The sequence below is a fragment of the Mustelus asterias genome, unplaced genomic scaffold (assembly GCF_964213995.1).
Source record: "Mustelus asterias unplaced genomic scaffold, sMusAst1.hap1.1 HAP1_SCAFFOLD_262, whole genome shotgun sequence".
NCBI classification, from domain to species: domain Eukaryota; kingdom Metazoa; phylum Chordata; class Chondrichthyes; order Carcharhiniformes; family Triakidae; genus Mustelus; species Mustelus asterias.
This window is the reverse complement of record NW_027590228.1, coordinates 160,757-174,791: the sequence shown is the minus strand read 5'-3', so window position 1 is coordinate 174,791 and position 14,035 is coordinate 160,757. Positions and strand designations below refer to the sequence as shown.

The window sequence follows — 14,035 nt, the reverse complement described above, 5'->3', positions numbered from 1 at the left end:
CTCTGACACTGCGGCGCTCCCTCAGTACTGACCCTCTGACACTGCGGCGCTCCCTCAGTACTGACCCTCTGACAGTGCCGCACTCCCTCAGTACTGACCCTCTGACAGTGCTGCACTCCCTCAGTACTGACCCTCTGACAGTGCCGCACTCCCTCAGTACTGACCCTCTGACAGTGCTGCACTCCCTCAGTACTGACCCTCTGACAGTGCGGCACTCCCTCAGTACTGACCCTCTGACAGTGCGGCACTCCCTCAGTACTGACCCTCTGACAGTGCTGCACTCCCTCAGTACTGACCCTCTGACAGTGCGGCACTCCCTCAGTACTGACCCTCTGACAGTGCAGCACTCCCTCAGTACTGACCCTCTGACAGTGCTGCACTCCCTCAGTACTGACCCTCTGACAGTGCAGCACTCCCTCTGTACTGACCCTCTGACAGTGCTGCACTCCCTCAGTACTGACCCTCTGACAGTGCTGCACTCCCTCAGTACTGACCCTCTGACAGTGCAGCACTCCCTCATTACTGACCCTCTGACAGTGCAGCACCCCCTCAATACTGACCCTCTGACAGTGCAACACTCCCTCAATGTTGTGGACTCACTTCATGCCTTGCTGGAATATGGAGTTCCTCCTTGTCTTACAGATCACCAGATCAGCCCATTGAACCACCACAATACTGACGAAGAACGAAGTGTGACAGGTAAATTCCACAATCTTCCGCTGCTCGTATGTCTGTGAGGGAAGAGCAGAAAGTTGGATCACATAGGCAGTTCAGATTCACACAGTCCACAACACTCCCAGGACAGGTGTAGCACAGGGTTAGATACAGAGTAAATCTCACTCTGCACTGTCCCCATCAAACAATCCCTGGACAGGTACAGCACGGGGTTAGATGCAGAGTAAAGCTCCCTGTCTGGAGTGAACGCAGAGTAAAGTTCCCTCGCTGCAGTGAATCTTTTCTGCTGCTGTAACTGCACGTTCTCAGAAGCATTTCTAAATCATCTCTTCTCTGTCTGTTTTGTTTGGCAGTTCCACATCACTGTCTCCCAAAGTAGCGCTTGGTGTCAGGGTAACATATGCATAAATGGGTATTTTACTGACTGGCAGAATGTGATGAGTGGAGTCCCAAAGACGTCTCTGCTGGGGCCTCAACCTTTTGCAATTTATATCAATGATTTAGATGAGGCGAGCAAAGGCATGGTAGCTAAATTTGCGGATGACACAAAGATAGGTAGGAAAGTTGTGAAGACATAATTAATTTGCAGGTGCATTTAGATGGGGTGAGTGGATGGACAAAATCTGGCAGATGGAGTATAATGTGGGAAAGTGTGAAGTTATTCACTTTGGCAGGAAGAATAAAAGAAGCAGAGCGTTACTTAAACAGAGAACAGCTGCAGAACCCTGAGGTGCAGAGGGATTGAAGTGTTCTAATACACGAGCCACCAAAGGTTAGTATGCAGGTACAGCAAGTAAATAAGAAGGCTAATGGAACATTATTCTTTATTACCAGAGGAATTGAAGATAAAAATAAGAATGTTATGCTTCAGTTATATAGGTCCAAAGATGTGTGGCTTAGGTGGATTGGCCATGCTAAATTAAATTGTCCCTTAGTGTCAGGGGGACTAGCTAGGGTAGGTGCATGGAGTTGCAGGGATAGCGTCTAGGTGGGATTGTGGTCGGTGCAGACTCGATGGGCTGAATGGCCTCCTTCTGCACTGTAGGGATTCTATGACATTGGTGAGACCACATTGCAAATACTGTGTGCAGTTTTTGTCTCCTTATTTAAGGAAGAATGCAATTGCATTGGAGGCATTTCAGAGACGGTTTAATAGATTGATAACTGGAGTGAGTGGGTTGTCTTATGGACAGACTGGCCTTGTTTTCACTGGTGTTTGGAAGAGTGAGGGGATGACTTGATTGAAGTCTATAAGATCCTGAACGGTCTTGACAAGGTAGCTGTGGAAAGGATGTTTCCACTTATGGGAGAGTCCAAGACTAGGGGCGCTGCTTTGAAAGTAGGGGTTATCGGGTAGAGATGAGGAGAATTGTTCTCTCTCAGAGGGTTGTGAGACTTTGGAATTCCCTGCCTCAAGTGATGGAGGTGGGGTAATTGAATTATTTTAAAATGGGGAGGTCGGTAGATTCTTGTTGGTGAGGGAATTAAAGATTATGGGCCGGGATCGATGGGGAATGTAGAATCCAAAACACAAAGGTCCTGATTTTACCGGCACGCCAGCCCCGCAGAACTGTATTCCCCGTTGGCCTTGGGCGCGATCTTACGAGCCTCGGGTGGGCGTGCCGGTAAAATTCAGGCCAAAGAGATCAGCCGCGGTCTTATAAAATAGCGGAGCAGGCAAGAGGGGCCAAATGGCCTTGTCCTACTCTTATTTTGTATGTTTGTATGGTCCAAAAGACACTTGATACAGTGCCACACAACAGACTTGTGAGCAAAGTGACAGCTCCTGGAATCAAAGGAACAGGAGCAGATGGGTAGGGAATTGGCTCAGTGGTGGGAAATGGTCAGGACTGGTTAATGGATGTATATCGGGCTGGAGGAAGGTTTGTCATGGAGTTCCCCACGGGTCAGTGTTGGGACCCTCGCTTCTCCTGATGTTCATTAATGAGCAGGAGTTTGGTCTGCAGGGGACACTTTCAATGTTTTTAGATGATACAAAACTCAGAGGCATTGTGAAGCAGACAGGAGGACAGTGTGGAACCTCAAAAGGACACAGGTACGGTGGTGGAATGGGCAGCGAGGTGGCAGATGGAGTTCAGTGCAGATAAAAGCAAAGAGCTTTATTTTGCAGGAGGGAACGGGAGAAGGGAGGAAATAGGAGGATGTGGGATGAGGATCGGGAGGGGGCGAGGGAGGATGGGGAGGGGGCGAGGGAGGATGGGGAGGGGGCGAGGGAGGATGGGGAGGGGGCGAGGGAGGATGGGGAGGGGGCGAGGGAGGATGGGGAGGGGGCGAGGGAGGATGGGGAGGGGGCGAGGGAGGATGGGGAGGGGGCGAGGGAGGATGGGGAGGGGGCGAGGGAGGATGGGGAGGGGGCGAGGGAGGATGGGGAGGGGGCGAGGGAGGATGGGGAGGGGGCGAGGGAGGATGGGGAGGGGGCGAGGGAGGATGGGGAGGGGGCGAGGGAGGATGGGGAGGGGGCGAGGGAGGATGGGGAGGGGGCGAGGGAGGATGGGGAGGGGGCGAGGGAGGATGGGGAGGGGGCGAGGGAGGATGGGGAGGGGGCGAGGGAGGATGGGGAGGGGGCGAGGGAGGATGGGGAGGGGGCGAGGGAGGATGGGGAGGGGGCGAGGGAGGATGGGGAGGGGGCGAGGGAGGATGGGGAGGGGGCGAGGGAGGATGGGGAGGGGGCGAGGGAGGATGGGGAGGGGGCGAGGGAGGATGGGGAGGGGGCGAGGGAGGATGGGGAGGGGGCGAGGGAGGATGGGGAGGGGGCGAGGGAGGATGGGGAGGGGGCGAGGGAGGATGGGGAGGGGGCGAGGGAGGATGGGGAGGGGGCGAGGGAGGATGGGGAGGGGGCGAGGGAGGATGGGGAGGGGGCGAGGGAGGATGGGGAGGGGGCGAGGGAGGATGGGGAGGGGGCGAGGGAGGATGGGGAGGGGGCGAGGGAGGATCGGGAGGGGGCGAGGGAGGATCGGGAGGGGGCGAGGGAGGATCGGGAGGGGGCGAGGGAGGATCGGGAGGGGGGAGGGAGGATCGGGAGGGGGCGAGGGAGGATCGGGAGGGGGCGAGGGAGGATCGGGAGGGGGCGAGGGAGGATCGGGAGGGGGCGAGGGAGGATCGGGAGGGGGCGAGGGAGGATCGGGAGGGGGCGAGGGAGGATCGGGAGGGGGCGAGGGAGGATCGGGAGGGGGCGAGGGAGGATCGGGAGGGGGCGAGGGAGGATCGGGAGGGGCGAGGGAGGATCGGGAGGGGCGAGGGAGGATCGGGAGGGGCGAGGGAGGATCGGGAGGGGCGAGGGAGGATCGGGAGGGGCGAGGGAGGATCGGGAGTGGGCGAGGGAGGATCGGGAGGGGCGAGGGAGGATCGGGAGGGGCGAGGGTGGATCGGGAGGGGGCGAGGGAGGATCGGGAGGGGGCGAGGGAGGATCGGGAGGGGGCGAGGGAGGATGGGGAGGGGGCGAGGGAGGATGGGGAGGGGGCGAGGGAGGATGGGGAGGGGGCGAGGGAGGATGGGGAGGGGGCGAGGGAGGATGGGGAGGGGGCGAGGGAGGATCGGGAGGGGGCGAGGGAGGATCGGGAGGGGGCGAGGGAGGATCGGGAGGGGGCGAGGGAGGATCGGGAGGGGGCGAGGGAGGATCGGGAGGGGGCGAGGGAGGATCGGGAGGGGGCGAGGGAGGATCGGGAGGGGGCGAGGGAGGATCGGGAGGGGGCGAGGGAGGATCGGGAGGGGGCGAGGGAGGATCGGGAGGGGGCGAGGGAGGATCGGGAGGGGGCGAGGAGGATCGGGAGGGGGCGAGGGAGGATCGGGAGGGGGCGAGGGAGGATCGGGAGGGGGCGAGGGAGGATCGGGAGGGGGCGAGGGAGGATCGGGAGGGGGCGAGGGAGGATCGGGAGGGGGCGAGGGAGGATCGGGAGGGGGCGAGGGAGGATCGGGAGGGGGCGAGGGAGGATCGGGAGGGGGCGAGGGAGGATCGGGAGGGGGCGAGGGAGGATCGGGAGGGGGCGAGGGAGGATCGGGAGGGGGCGAGGGAGGATCGGGAGGGGGCGAGGGAGGATCGGGAGGGGGCGAGGGAGGATCGGGAGGGGGCGAGGGAGGATCGGGAGGGGGCGAGGGAGGATCGGGAGGGGGCGAGGGAGGATCGGGAGGGGGCGAGGGAGGATCGGGAGGGGGCGAGGGAGGATCGGGAGGGGGCGAGGGAGGATCGGGAGGGGGCGAGGGAGGATCGGGAGGGGGCGAGGGAGGATCGGGAGGGGGCGAGGGAGGATCGGGAGGGGGCGAGGGAGGATCGGGAGGGGGCGAGGGAGGATCGGGAGGGGGCGAGGGAGGATCGGGAGGGGGCGAGGGAGGATCGGGAGGGGGCGAGGGAGGATCGGGAGGGGGCGAGGGAGGATCGGGAGGGGGCGAGGGAGGATCGGGAGGGGCGAGGGAGGATCGGGAGGGGCGAGGGAGGATCGGGAGGGGCGAGGGAGGGGCGAGGGAGGATCGGGAGTGGGCAAGGGAGGATCGGGAGGGGCGAGGGAGGATCGGGAGGGGCGAGGGAGGATCGGGAGTGGGCGAGGGAGGATCGGGAGGGGCGAGGGAGGATCGGGAGGGGCGAGGGAGGATCGGGAGGGGGCGAGGGAGGATCGGGAGGGGGCGAGGGAGGATCGGGAGGGGCGAGGGAGGATCGGGAGGGGCGAGGGAGGATCGGGAGTGGGCGAGGATCGGGACAGGGCGGTCAGGATCTGTCTGTAACTCACCCACTGTTGGCCGTAGCTATCTTCCAGATCATTGACGTTTCTGTCATCCCAGTGCAGTCGGATTCCAACCAGCTCCCTCGGGAGGAAGCCATTCTCAGCCAGGATAACAAAATAGGCAAAGAACCCTCCCAGTGCTTGGATCATTCCTGTAAAACAGATAGGGATACAGAGGGATGATTAATCTGCTCCGTCCCTCTCTCCATCTCCGACTGGGATACAGGGGTATTATCAATCTGCTTCCATACCTCTCTCCGGCTCCGACTGGGATACAGAGGAATTAACAATCTGTTCCGACCCTCTCTCCGTCTCCGATAGGGAGACAGAGGGATTATCCATCTTTGTTCATCCCTCCCTCCATCAAGCTGACACTCTATCTTCCCCTCCATCCCTCCCTCTATCCGTTCTTCCAATGGTGATGCCTCACTCTTACCCCGGTCACTCTTTTGCCCTGTCTCTCAGTCCCTCGTCACTCTGATCCCTATCTCTCACTCCCTTGTCACTCTTTTGCCCTGTCTCTCACTCCCTCACCACTCTTTTGCCCTGTCTCTCACTCCCTCACCACTCTGACCCCTGTATCTCACTCCCTCACCACTCTGACCCCTGTATCTCACTCCCTCACCACTCTGACCCCTGTATCTCACTCCCTCACCACTCTTTTGCCCTGTCTCTCACTCCCTCACCACTCTTTTGCCCTGTCTCTCACTCCCTCACCACTCTGACCCCTGTATCTCACTCCCTCACCACTCTGACCCCTGTATCTCACTCCCTCACCACTCTTTTGCCCTGTCTCTCACTCCCTCACCACTCTTTTGCCCTGTCTCTCACTCCCTCACCACTCTTTTGCCCTGTCTCTCACTCCCTCACCACTCTTTTGCCCTGTCTCTCACTCCCTCACCACTCTGACCCCTGTATCTCACTTTCTCGTCACTCTGACCCGTCTCTCTCTCCCTCGTCACTCTTTTGCCCTATCTCTCACTCCCTTGTCACTCTGACCCCGGTCTCCCACTCCCTGGACAGTACTTACCAATCTGACCGTACGCGATGCTGATTAACCTCTCGTTCACCAGTTTGTCCATTCGTGGGTTTCGGGGCTGTCGCTTCATGATGTCACTCTCTGCGGCTTCATAAGCCAATGAGATGGCAGGAACCTGCAAAACAAGTCACATGTCCCACGGGGTGGCATCAGTGATTGGTCCTGCCAACCAACACCCAAAAGTAACTGTCCAATTAAAGCCAGGTCGCGAGCAGAGAGAGCAGTGAACTGGGACAGGAATCTCCTCCAGTGAGGAGTGGTCCATGCTCAGAGCAGCCCCTCATCTGGAGCTACCAGGAACCCTCACCAGCCAGGATTGTGGTTTCCTGCACTCCCTCAGTACTGACCCTCTGAGAGTGCGGCACTCCCTCAGTACTGACCCTTTGAGAGTGCAGCACTCCCTCAGTACTGACCCTCCCTCAGTACAGACCCTCCCTCAGTACTGACCCTCTTACAGTGCAGCTTTTGCCCTCCGATACACAATCATATTCAACCTACCCACATTCACCCCAGACCAACACACACACACACTCCACCCTCACTCACTGACAACCCGACCACCAGGGATCACATTCCCCCGGCCTTTACTACACTCACCATGTCAGTGCCTAGGTCGATACACAGGATGGTGATGGTTCCCAGTGGCAGTGGGATATTGGCCATGATGAAGAGCAGGAAGGGGGTGATTTCGGGAATGTTACTAGTCAATGTGTAGGCGATGGATTTCTTCAAATTATCAAAGATTAATCGACCTGTGGATGGAGCACAATTATAGCCAATCAGAGAAGTAACACAGTTATAGCCAATCAGAGAGAGAGAGATCACAGTGAACCAGACAGCGAGGGACAGAGAGCGAGAGACGGGGGGGAGACACCTAGAGGTAGCAATAGAGAGAAAGAGAGACAGACAGAAAGGGAGAGAGAGAAATAGAGAGGCAGAGAGTGAGAGGCAGGGAGTGAGCAAGAGATAAATAGAGAGACAGAGAATGAGAGGCAGAGAATGAGAGAGAGAAAAATAGACAGAGAGACGTTTAGAGAGATCACACTGAACCTGAGAGTGAGAGAGACTACACTCTCCCTCAGAGAGAGAGTGCTTGAACTGACCCTTCGCTCTGCATTCTGATCTCATACCTTCCTCCACTCCTGTGACGATGGAAGCAAAGTTATCATCGAGTAGAATCATGTCTGCAGCCTGTTTGGACACATCAGATCCAGCAATTCCCATTGCCACCCCAATATCAGCCTTCTTCAACGCCGGAGAATCATTGACACCATCTCCAGTCACAGCTACAATAGCACCCTAGGGAGACAGGCAGAGAGAACCGAATGTAAGGGACTGGCCCTAATCACAAAGACCCTAGGGCTAAGGACATTGAACTTTGATCTGTCTCAGGCCATTCCCTTGGCCATGTGGTTATTCACCCTCTGAACTCGGACCCTGTGCCTGACCTCTCCATAGGCCGGGTTACTTGCCCTCTGGACTCTGACCTTGACCTCTCCATAGGCCGGGTTACTCACCTTCTGAACTCTGACCCTGTCCCTGACCTCTCCATAGGCCGGGTTACTCACCTTCTGAACTCTGACCCTGTCCCTGACTTCTCCATAGGCCGGGTTACTCACCCTCTGAACTCTGACCCATCTCAGGCCCTTCCCTTGGCCTGTTATTCACTCACTGAACTTTGACCTGTCTGGCCTCTCCATAGGCCAGTTGTTCACTCTCTCAACTCTGACCCTATCTCTGGCCTCCCCATTGGTCAGTTATTCACTTTCTGAACTCTGACCTGTCTCTGGCCTCTCCATGGCTGAGTTACTCACCCTCTAAACTCTGACCTCCCCATAGGCCAGTTGTTCACACCTTCAACTCTGACCCTGTTTCTGGCCTCCACATTGACCGGGTTACTCGCATTCTGAACTCTGACCTGTCTCTGGCTTTTCCTTTAGCAGTAGATTTGTTCTCTGAATTCTGACCCTGTCTCCATATTGCGCCTGGGTTGGCTGCTTAGTTGAACTCTGACCTGTCTCTGACAGCCCTCCACGATGATGAGTTTCTGTTGAGGGGAGGTCCGAGCGAAGACGATCTCCGTGTGATTGCGCAGAATGTCATCAATCTGCTCGCCACTCAGATCCTTCAAGTCAGTGCCATGGATCACACAGGCTTTGGCATCTCTGGAACAACAAGACCAGGACAGGATGATTGAAGACAGCCAATAGAAACCAAATAGCCGAACAGAGAAAACAGACGCACCATCGAAGATTGACATCTTCGACTCAACACAATAGATACACAAGATTGGCAGCAGTAAAGGAAACAACAATTTACACTGCATGGGAAGAGCGCATTGATTGGTTAGCAAATGGACTCTGATTGGTCAAAGTGTTGCTGTGGAGAATAAAATGTGGTATATGAATAACAATGCCGTTGCGATGCCAAGTTGCACCTGCCAACGATTGGCAGATCCGCTTATAAACTTCTCCACACACTGCTCATTTTTCAACAAATCAAAAGCTTGTGGTAGATACTCCCTCGTTCATTCCCCACGGCAATGCCTTGCCCAGAGTCGGGGAAGCAATGGCCTAGTGGTATTATCGCTAGACTATTAATTAGGAAACTCAACTAATGTTCTGGGGATCCGGGTTCGAATCTCACCATGGCTTTTGGGGAATTTGAGTTCAATAAAAAAAATAATCTGGAATTAAGAATCTACTGATGACCATGAAAACCATTGTCGATTCCTGGAAAAACCCATCTGGTTCACTAATGTCCTTTAGGGAAGGAAGTCTGCCATCCTTACCTGGTCTGGCCGACATATAAATCCAGAGCCATAGCAATGTGGTTGACTCTCAACTGCCCTCTCTTGCCAGGAAGTATAAATTGTTGTTTCCTTTACATTTGAGGGCATTCTTGCAAACTATGCTGATGATGAGTCCAAGTCAAAATACAGCATATCACATTTTTATCGCGGTACTCAATTTCTGGAGTACCAAAGGACTATTTGAAGAGCAGAATATTAAAAGGGGTGAAGGAAGTTTGGCTTCGAGGGGATGGATGGGTATAAGAGGGAACTAAAGAGGGAAATTAGAAGAGCCAGGAGGGGACATGAGAAGGCCTTGGCAGACAGGAAAGGAAAACTCCAAGGCATTCTACAAGTATGTGAAGAGCAAGAGGGTAAGATGTGAAGGAGTAGGACCTATCAAATGTGACGGTGGGAAAGTCTGTATTGAACCGGTTGAAATAGCAGAGGTACTCAATGAATACTTTGCTTCAGTATTCACAGTGGAAAAGGATCTTGGTAGTTGCAGTGCAGACTTGCAGTGGACTGAGAAGATTGAGCATGTGGACATTAGGAAAGAGGATGTGTTGGAGCTGTTGAAAAGCATCAAGTTAGATAAATCGCCGGGACCAGATGGGATGTACCCCAGGTTACTGTGGGAGGCGAGGGAAGAGATTGCTGATCCTCTGGCGATGATCTTTGCGTCGTCAATGGAGACGGGAGAGGTTCCGGAGGATTGGAGGATGGCGGATGTGGTTCCGTTGTTCAAGAAAAGGAGAAGAGGTAGCCCAGGAAATTATAGATCAGTGAGTCTAACCTCAGTGGTTGGTAAGTTGAAGGAGAAGATCCTGAGAGGCAGGATTTATGAACATTTGGGAAGGAATAGTATGATCAGAAGTAGCCAGCACAGCTTTGTCCGAGGCAGATCATGCCTTACGAGTCAGATTGAGTTTTTTGAAGATGTGACCAGACACTTAGACGGGGGAAGAGCGGTAGATGTGGTTTATATGGATTTCAGTAAGGCATTTGATAAGGTGCCCCATGCAAGGCTTATGGAGAAAGTGAAGGGGCATGGGATACAAGGGGACGTTGCTTTGTGGATTCAGAACTGGCTTTCCCACAGAAGGCAAAGAGTGGTTGTAGATGGGTCTTTTTCAGCATGGAGGTCGGTCACCAGTGGAGTACCCCAGGGATCTGTTCTGGGACCCTTGCTCTTTGTGATTTTTATAAATGACCTGGATGAGGAAGTGGAAGGATGGGTTGGCAAGTTTGCTGATGACACAAAGGTTGGAGGTGTTGTGGATAGTGTAGAGGGATGTCAGCAGTTGCAATGAGACATAGATAAGATGCAAGACTGGGCGGAGAAGTGGCAGATGGACTTCAACCCAGATAAGTGTGTGGTGGTTCATTTTGGCAGGTCGAATAGGGTGGAAGAATATAATATTAAGGGTAAGACGCTTGGCAGTGTGGAAGAACAGAGGGATCTTGGGGTCCGGACGCTCAAAGCGGCGTTGCAGGTAGAGACTGTGGTTAAGAAGGCGTATGGAATACTGGCCTTCATCAATAGAGGAATTGAGTTTAGAAATCGGGAGATAATGCTGCAGCTGTATAGGACCCTGGTCAGGCCCCACCTGGAGTACTGTGCCCAGTTCTGGTCGCCTCATTACAGAAGGGATGTGGAAGCCATAGAACGGGTGCAGAGGAGATTTACGAGGATGTTGCCAGGATTAAGTGGTATGCCTTATGAGGATCGGTTGAGAGAACTAGGTCTATTCTCCTTGGAGAGGCGAAGGACGAGAGGTGACCTGATAGAGGTGTATAAGATGTTGAGAGGTATTGATAGAGTGGATTCTCAGAGGCTTTTCCCCAGGAGTGAAATGGTTGTCACGAGAGGCCACAGGTTTAGGGTGCTGGGGAGTAGGTATAGAGGAGATGTTAGGGGTAAGTTTTTCACTCAGAGGGTGGTGGGTGCGTGGAATCGGCTGCCGGTAGTGGTGGTGGAAGCGGATTCGATTGAGTCTTTTAAGAGACTTGTGGATAGGTTCATGGAAGTTAGTAAGATAGAGGGTTATAGATGAGCCTAGAAGGTAAGGAAATTGTTCGGCGCAACTTGTGGGCCGAAGGGCCTGTTTGTGCTGTAGCTTTTCTATGTTCTAAGTCTTTGATGTGGCGAGATAAGGAGAGAGAGGTTACCCAAGTCATAGGTATTGTTGACTTCATTAACAGTGAGAGTAAAAAGGCGCCTAGTCACGTTAAACACTTTGCAAAACAATGCTCCAATTCTGGCCACATCACTTCAGAAAGGAGGGCCAGGCCTCACCGAGAGGCTTTCGTAAAATGGTACCAGGATTAAGGAGTTTGATTTATACAGAGAGACTCAAGACACAAAGCTTGCTTTCCTTAGAGCAGAGAAGCTTCACGGATAGATTTGACAGAGACATTCAAAACCAGGAAGTACTGAGGGAGTGCTGCACTGTCAGAGGGTCAGTGCTGAGGGAGTGCTGCACTGTCAGAGGATCAGTACTGAGGGAGTGCCGCACTGTCAGAGGGTCAGTACTGAGGGAGTGCTGCACTGTCAGAGGGTCAGTACTGAGGGAGTGCTGCACTGTCAGAGGGTCAGTACTGGGGGAGTGCTGCACTGTCAGAGGGTCAGTACTGAGGGAGTGCTGCACTGTCAGAGGGTCAGTACTGGGGGAGTGCTGCACTGTCAGAGGGTTAGTACTGAGGGAGTGCCGCACTGTCAGAGGGTCAGTACTGAGGGAGTGCCGTGAGGGAGTGCCGCACTGTCAGAGGGTCAGTACTGAGGGAGTGCTGCACTGTCAGAGGGTCAGTACTGAGGGAGTGCCGCACTGTCAGAGGGTCAGTACTGAGGGAGTGCCGCACTGTCAGAGGGTCAGTACTGGGGGAGTGCTGCACTGTCAGAGGGTCAGTACTGAGGGAGTGCCGCACTGTCACAGGGTCAGTACTGAGGGAGTGCCGCACTGTCACAGGGTCAGTACTGAGGGAGTGCCGCACTGTCAGAAGGTCAGTGCTGAGGGAGAGCCGCACTGTCAGAGGGTCAATACTGAGGGAGTGCTGCACTGTCAGAGGGTCAGTACTGAGGGAGTGCTGCAATTTTGAAAGTGCTAGCTCTCAGGTGAGATGTTAAGTCTGATCCCAGTTTGTCATTTTATGTGGATACGTAGGACTCTCAATGGAAGACGAAGGAAGACTACTCCACTGAAGACCACTTCAGTGTTTCCCTCCCTATCTCCTCCTCTAACCAAAAAAGAAAAACCACTGGGAAGACCACAAGAAAGGTGAGTTGGGATTCTTTTATCCTTTTACGTGTATAAGGGCAGTATGGCAGCTGGGGCAGTGGTATGCTCCTCCTGCCAGATGTGGGAAATTAGGGAGCAATCTAGTCTCCCTGACAACTTTGTCTGCAGGAAGTGTGTCCAGTTGCAGCTCCTCACTGATCGCATTGTTCGGTTGGAGCAGCAGATGGACACACTGTGGAGCGTACAGGGGGCAGAGAGTGAGATAGATTCCAGTCACAGGGAGGTTGTCACATCATAGGTTCAGTCAGGTAGATGGGTGACCACCAGGAGAGGCAGGCAGGTAGTGCAGGAATCTTCTGTGACTATTCCCCTTGCAAACAGGTATACCGTTTCGGATACTGTTGAGGGGGATAGCCTGTCATGGGGAGATACCAGCAGCAGCCAGGCCTGTGGCACCGCGTCACGTTCTGCTGTAGAGCAGGGTCGGGCAAAGAGCAAGCGAGCAGTAGTAATAGGGGACTCGCTAGTTAGAGACACAGACCGGCGTTTCTGTGGCCGCAATCGAGACTCCAGGATGGTGTGTTGCCTCCCTGGTGCCAGAGTCAAGGACGTCTCTGAACGGTTGCAGGACATTCTTAAGGAGGAGGGTGAGCAGCCAGAAGTCGTTGTACATATTGGCAGCAACAACATTGGTAGGAAAAGGGATGAGGTCCTGAAGTGTGAATATAGAGAGTTAGGCAGAAGGGTGAACTGCAGGACCTCGAAGGTAGTAATTTCTGGACTACTACTGGTGCCACGTGCTAGTGAGAATAGGAATAGGAAGATTAGGCAGATGAATGTGTGGCTTGAGAGCTGGTGCAGGGGGCAGGGATTTAGATTTTTGGATCATTGGGATCTCTTCTGGGGAAGGACTGACCTGTTCAAGGGGGACGGGTTACACCTGAACTGGAGGGGGACGAATATCCTGGCGGGGAGATTGTGAGAGCCACTCGGGAGGATTTAAACTAGTTTGGCAGGGGGTGGGACCCAAAGCAGGAGGGAGACAGAAGAGAAGCTTGAGGACAGCACAGAAGTTAAAGAGAGCACATTAAATAGTAAGGGCAGTGTCAGTAATCCTAGTACTAGACAGGTCAGACAAAAGCAGTACAGAGAGCAAGGGAAGTCCTGATTAAACTGCATTTATTTCAATGCAAGAGGCCTGACAGGCAAGGCAGATGAACTCAGTACTCAGTACGGGATGGGTACTTGGGACTGGGATATTATAGCAATTACTGAAACATGGCTAAGGGAGGGACAGGACTGGCAGCTCAATGTTCCAGGGTACAGATGCTATAGGAAAGATAGAACAGGAGGTAAGAGAGGGCGGGGGGGAGTTGCACTTTTGATTAGGGAAAACATCACGGCCGTACTGAGAGGGGATATAGCCGAGGGTTCACCCACCTAGTCTATATGGGTTGAACTGAGAAATAAGAAGGGGGAAATAACTTTGATGGGGTTGCACGATAGGTCCCCAAATAGTCGACGGGAAATTGAGGAGCAAATATGTAAGGAGATT

The 14,035-nt window shown here is 54.4% G+C and overlaps 1 protein-coding gene across 1 annotated transcript in view; it reads right to left on the bottom strand.

The window, feature by feature from the left end:
- LOC144485994 (sodium/potassium-transporting ATPase subunit alpha-3-like) overlaps positions 1-14,035 on the bottom strand; it is a 165,499-nt gene that overhangs the window by 15,529 nt on the left and 135,935 nt on the right. The window contains exons 15-20 of the mRNA XM_078204100.1: positions 8,465-8,615; positions 7,581-7,749; positions 7,048-7,202; positions 6,442-6,565; positions 5,418-5,563; positions 601-731 (exon numbers count right to left, since the gene is read on the bottom strand). Coding sequence (XP_078060226.1) covers positions 601-731; positions 5,418-5,563; positions 6,442-6,565; positions 7,048-7,202; positions 7,581-7,749; positions 8,465-8,615 — 876 coding nt within the window. The remainder of the gene's footprint in view (positions 1-600; positions 732-5,417; positions 5,564-6,441; positions 6,566-7,047; positions 7,203-7,580; positions 7,750-8,464; positions 8,616-14,035) is intronic.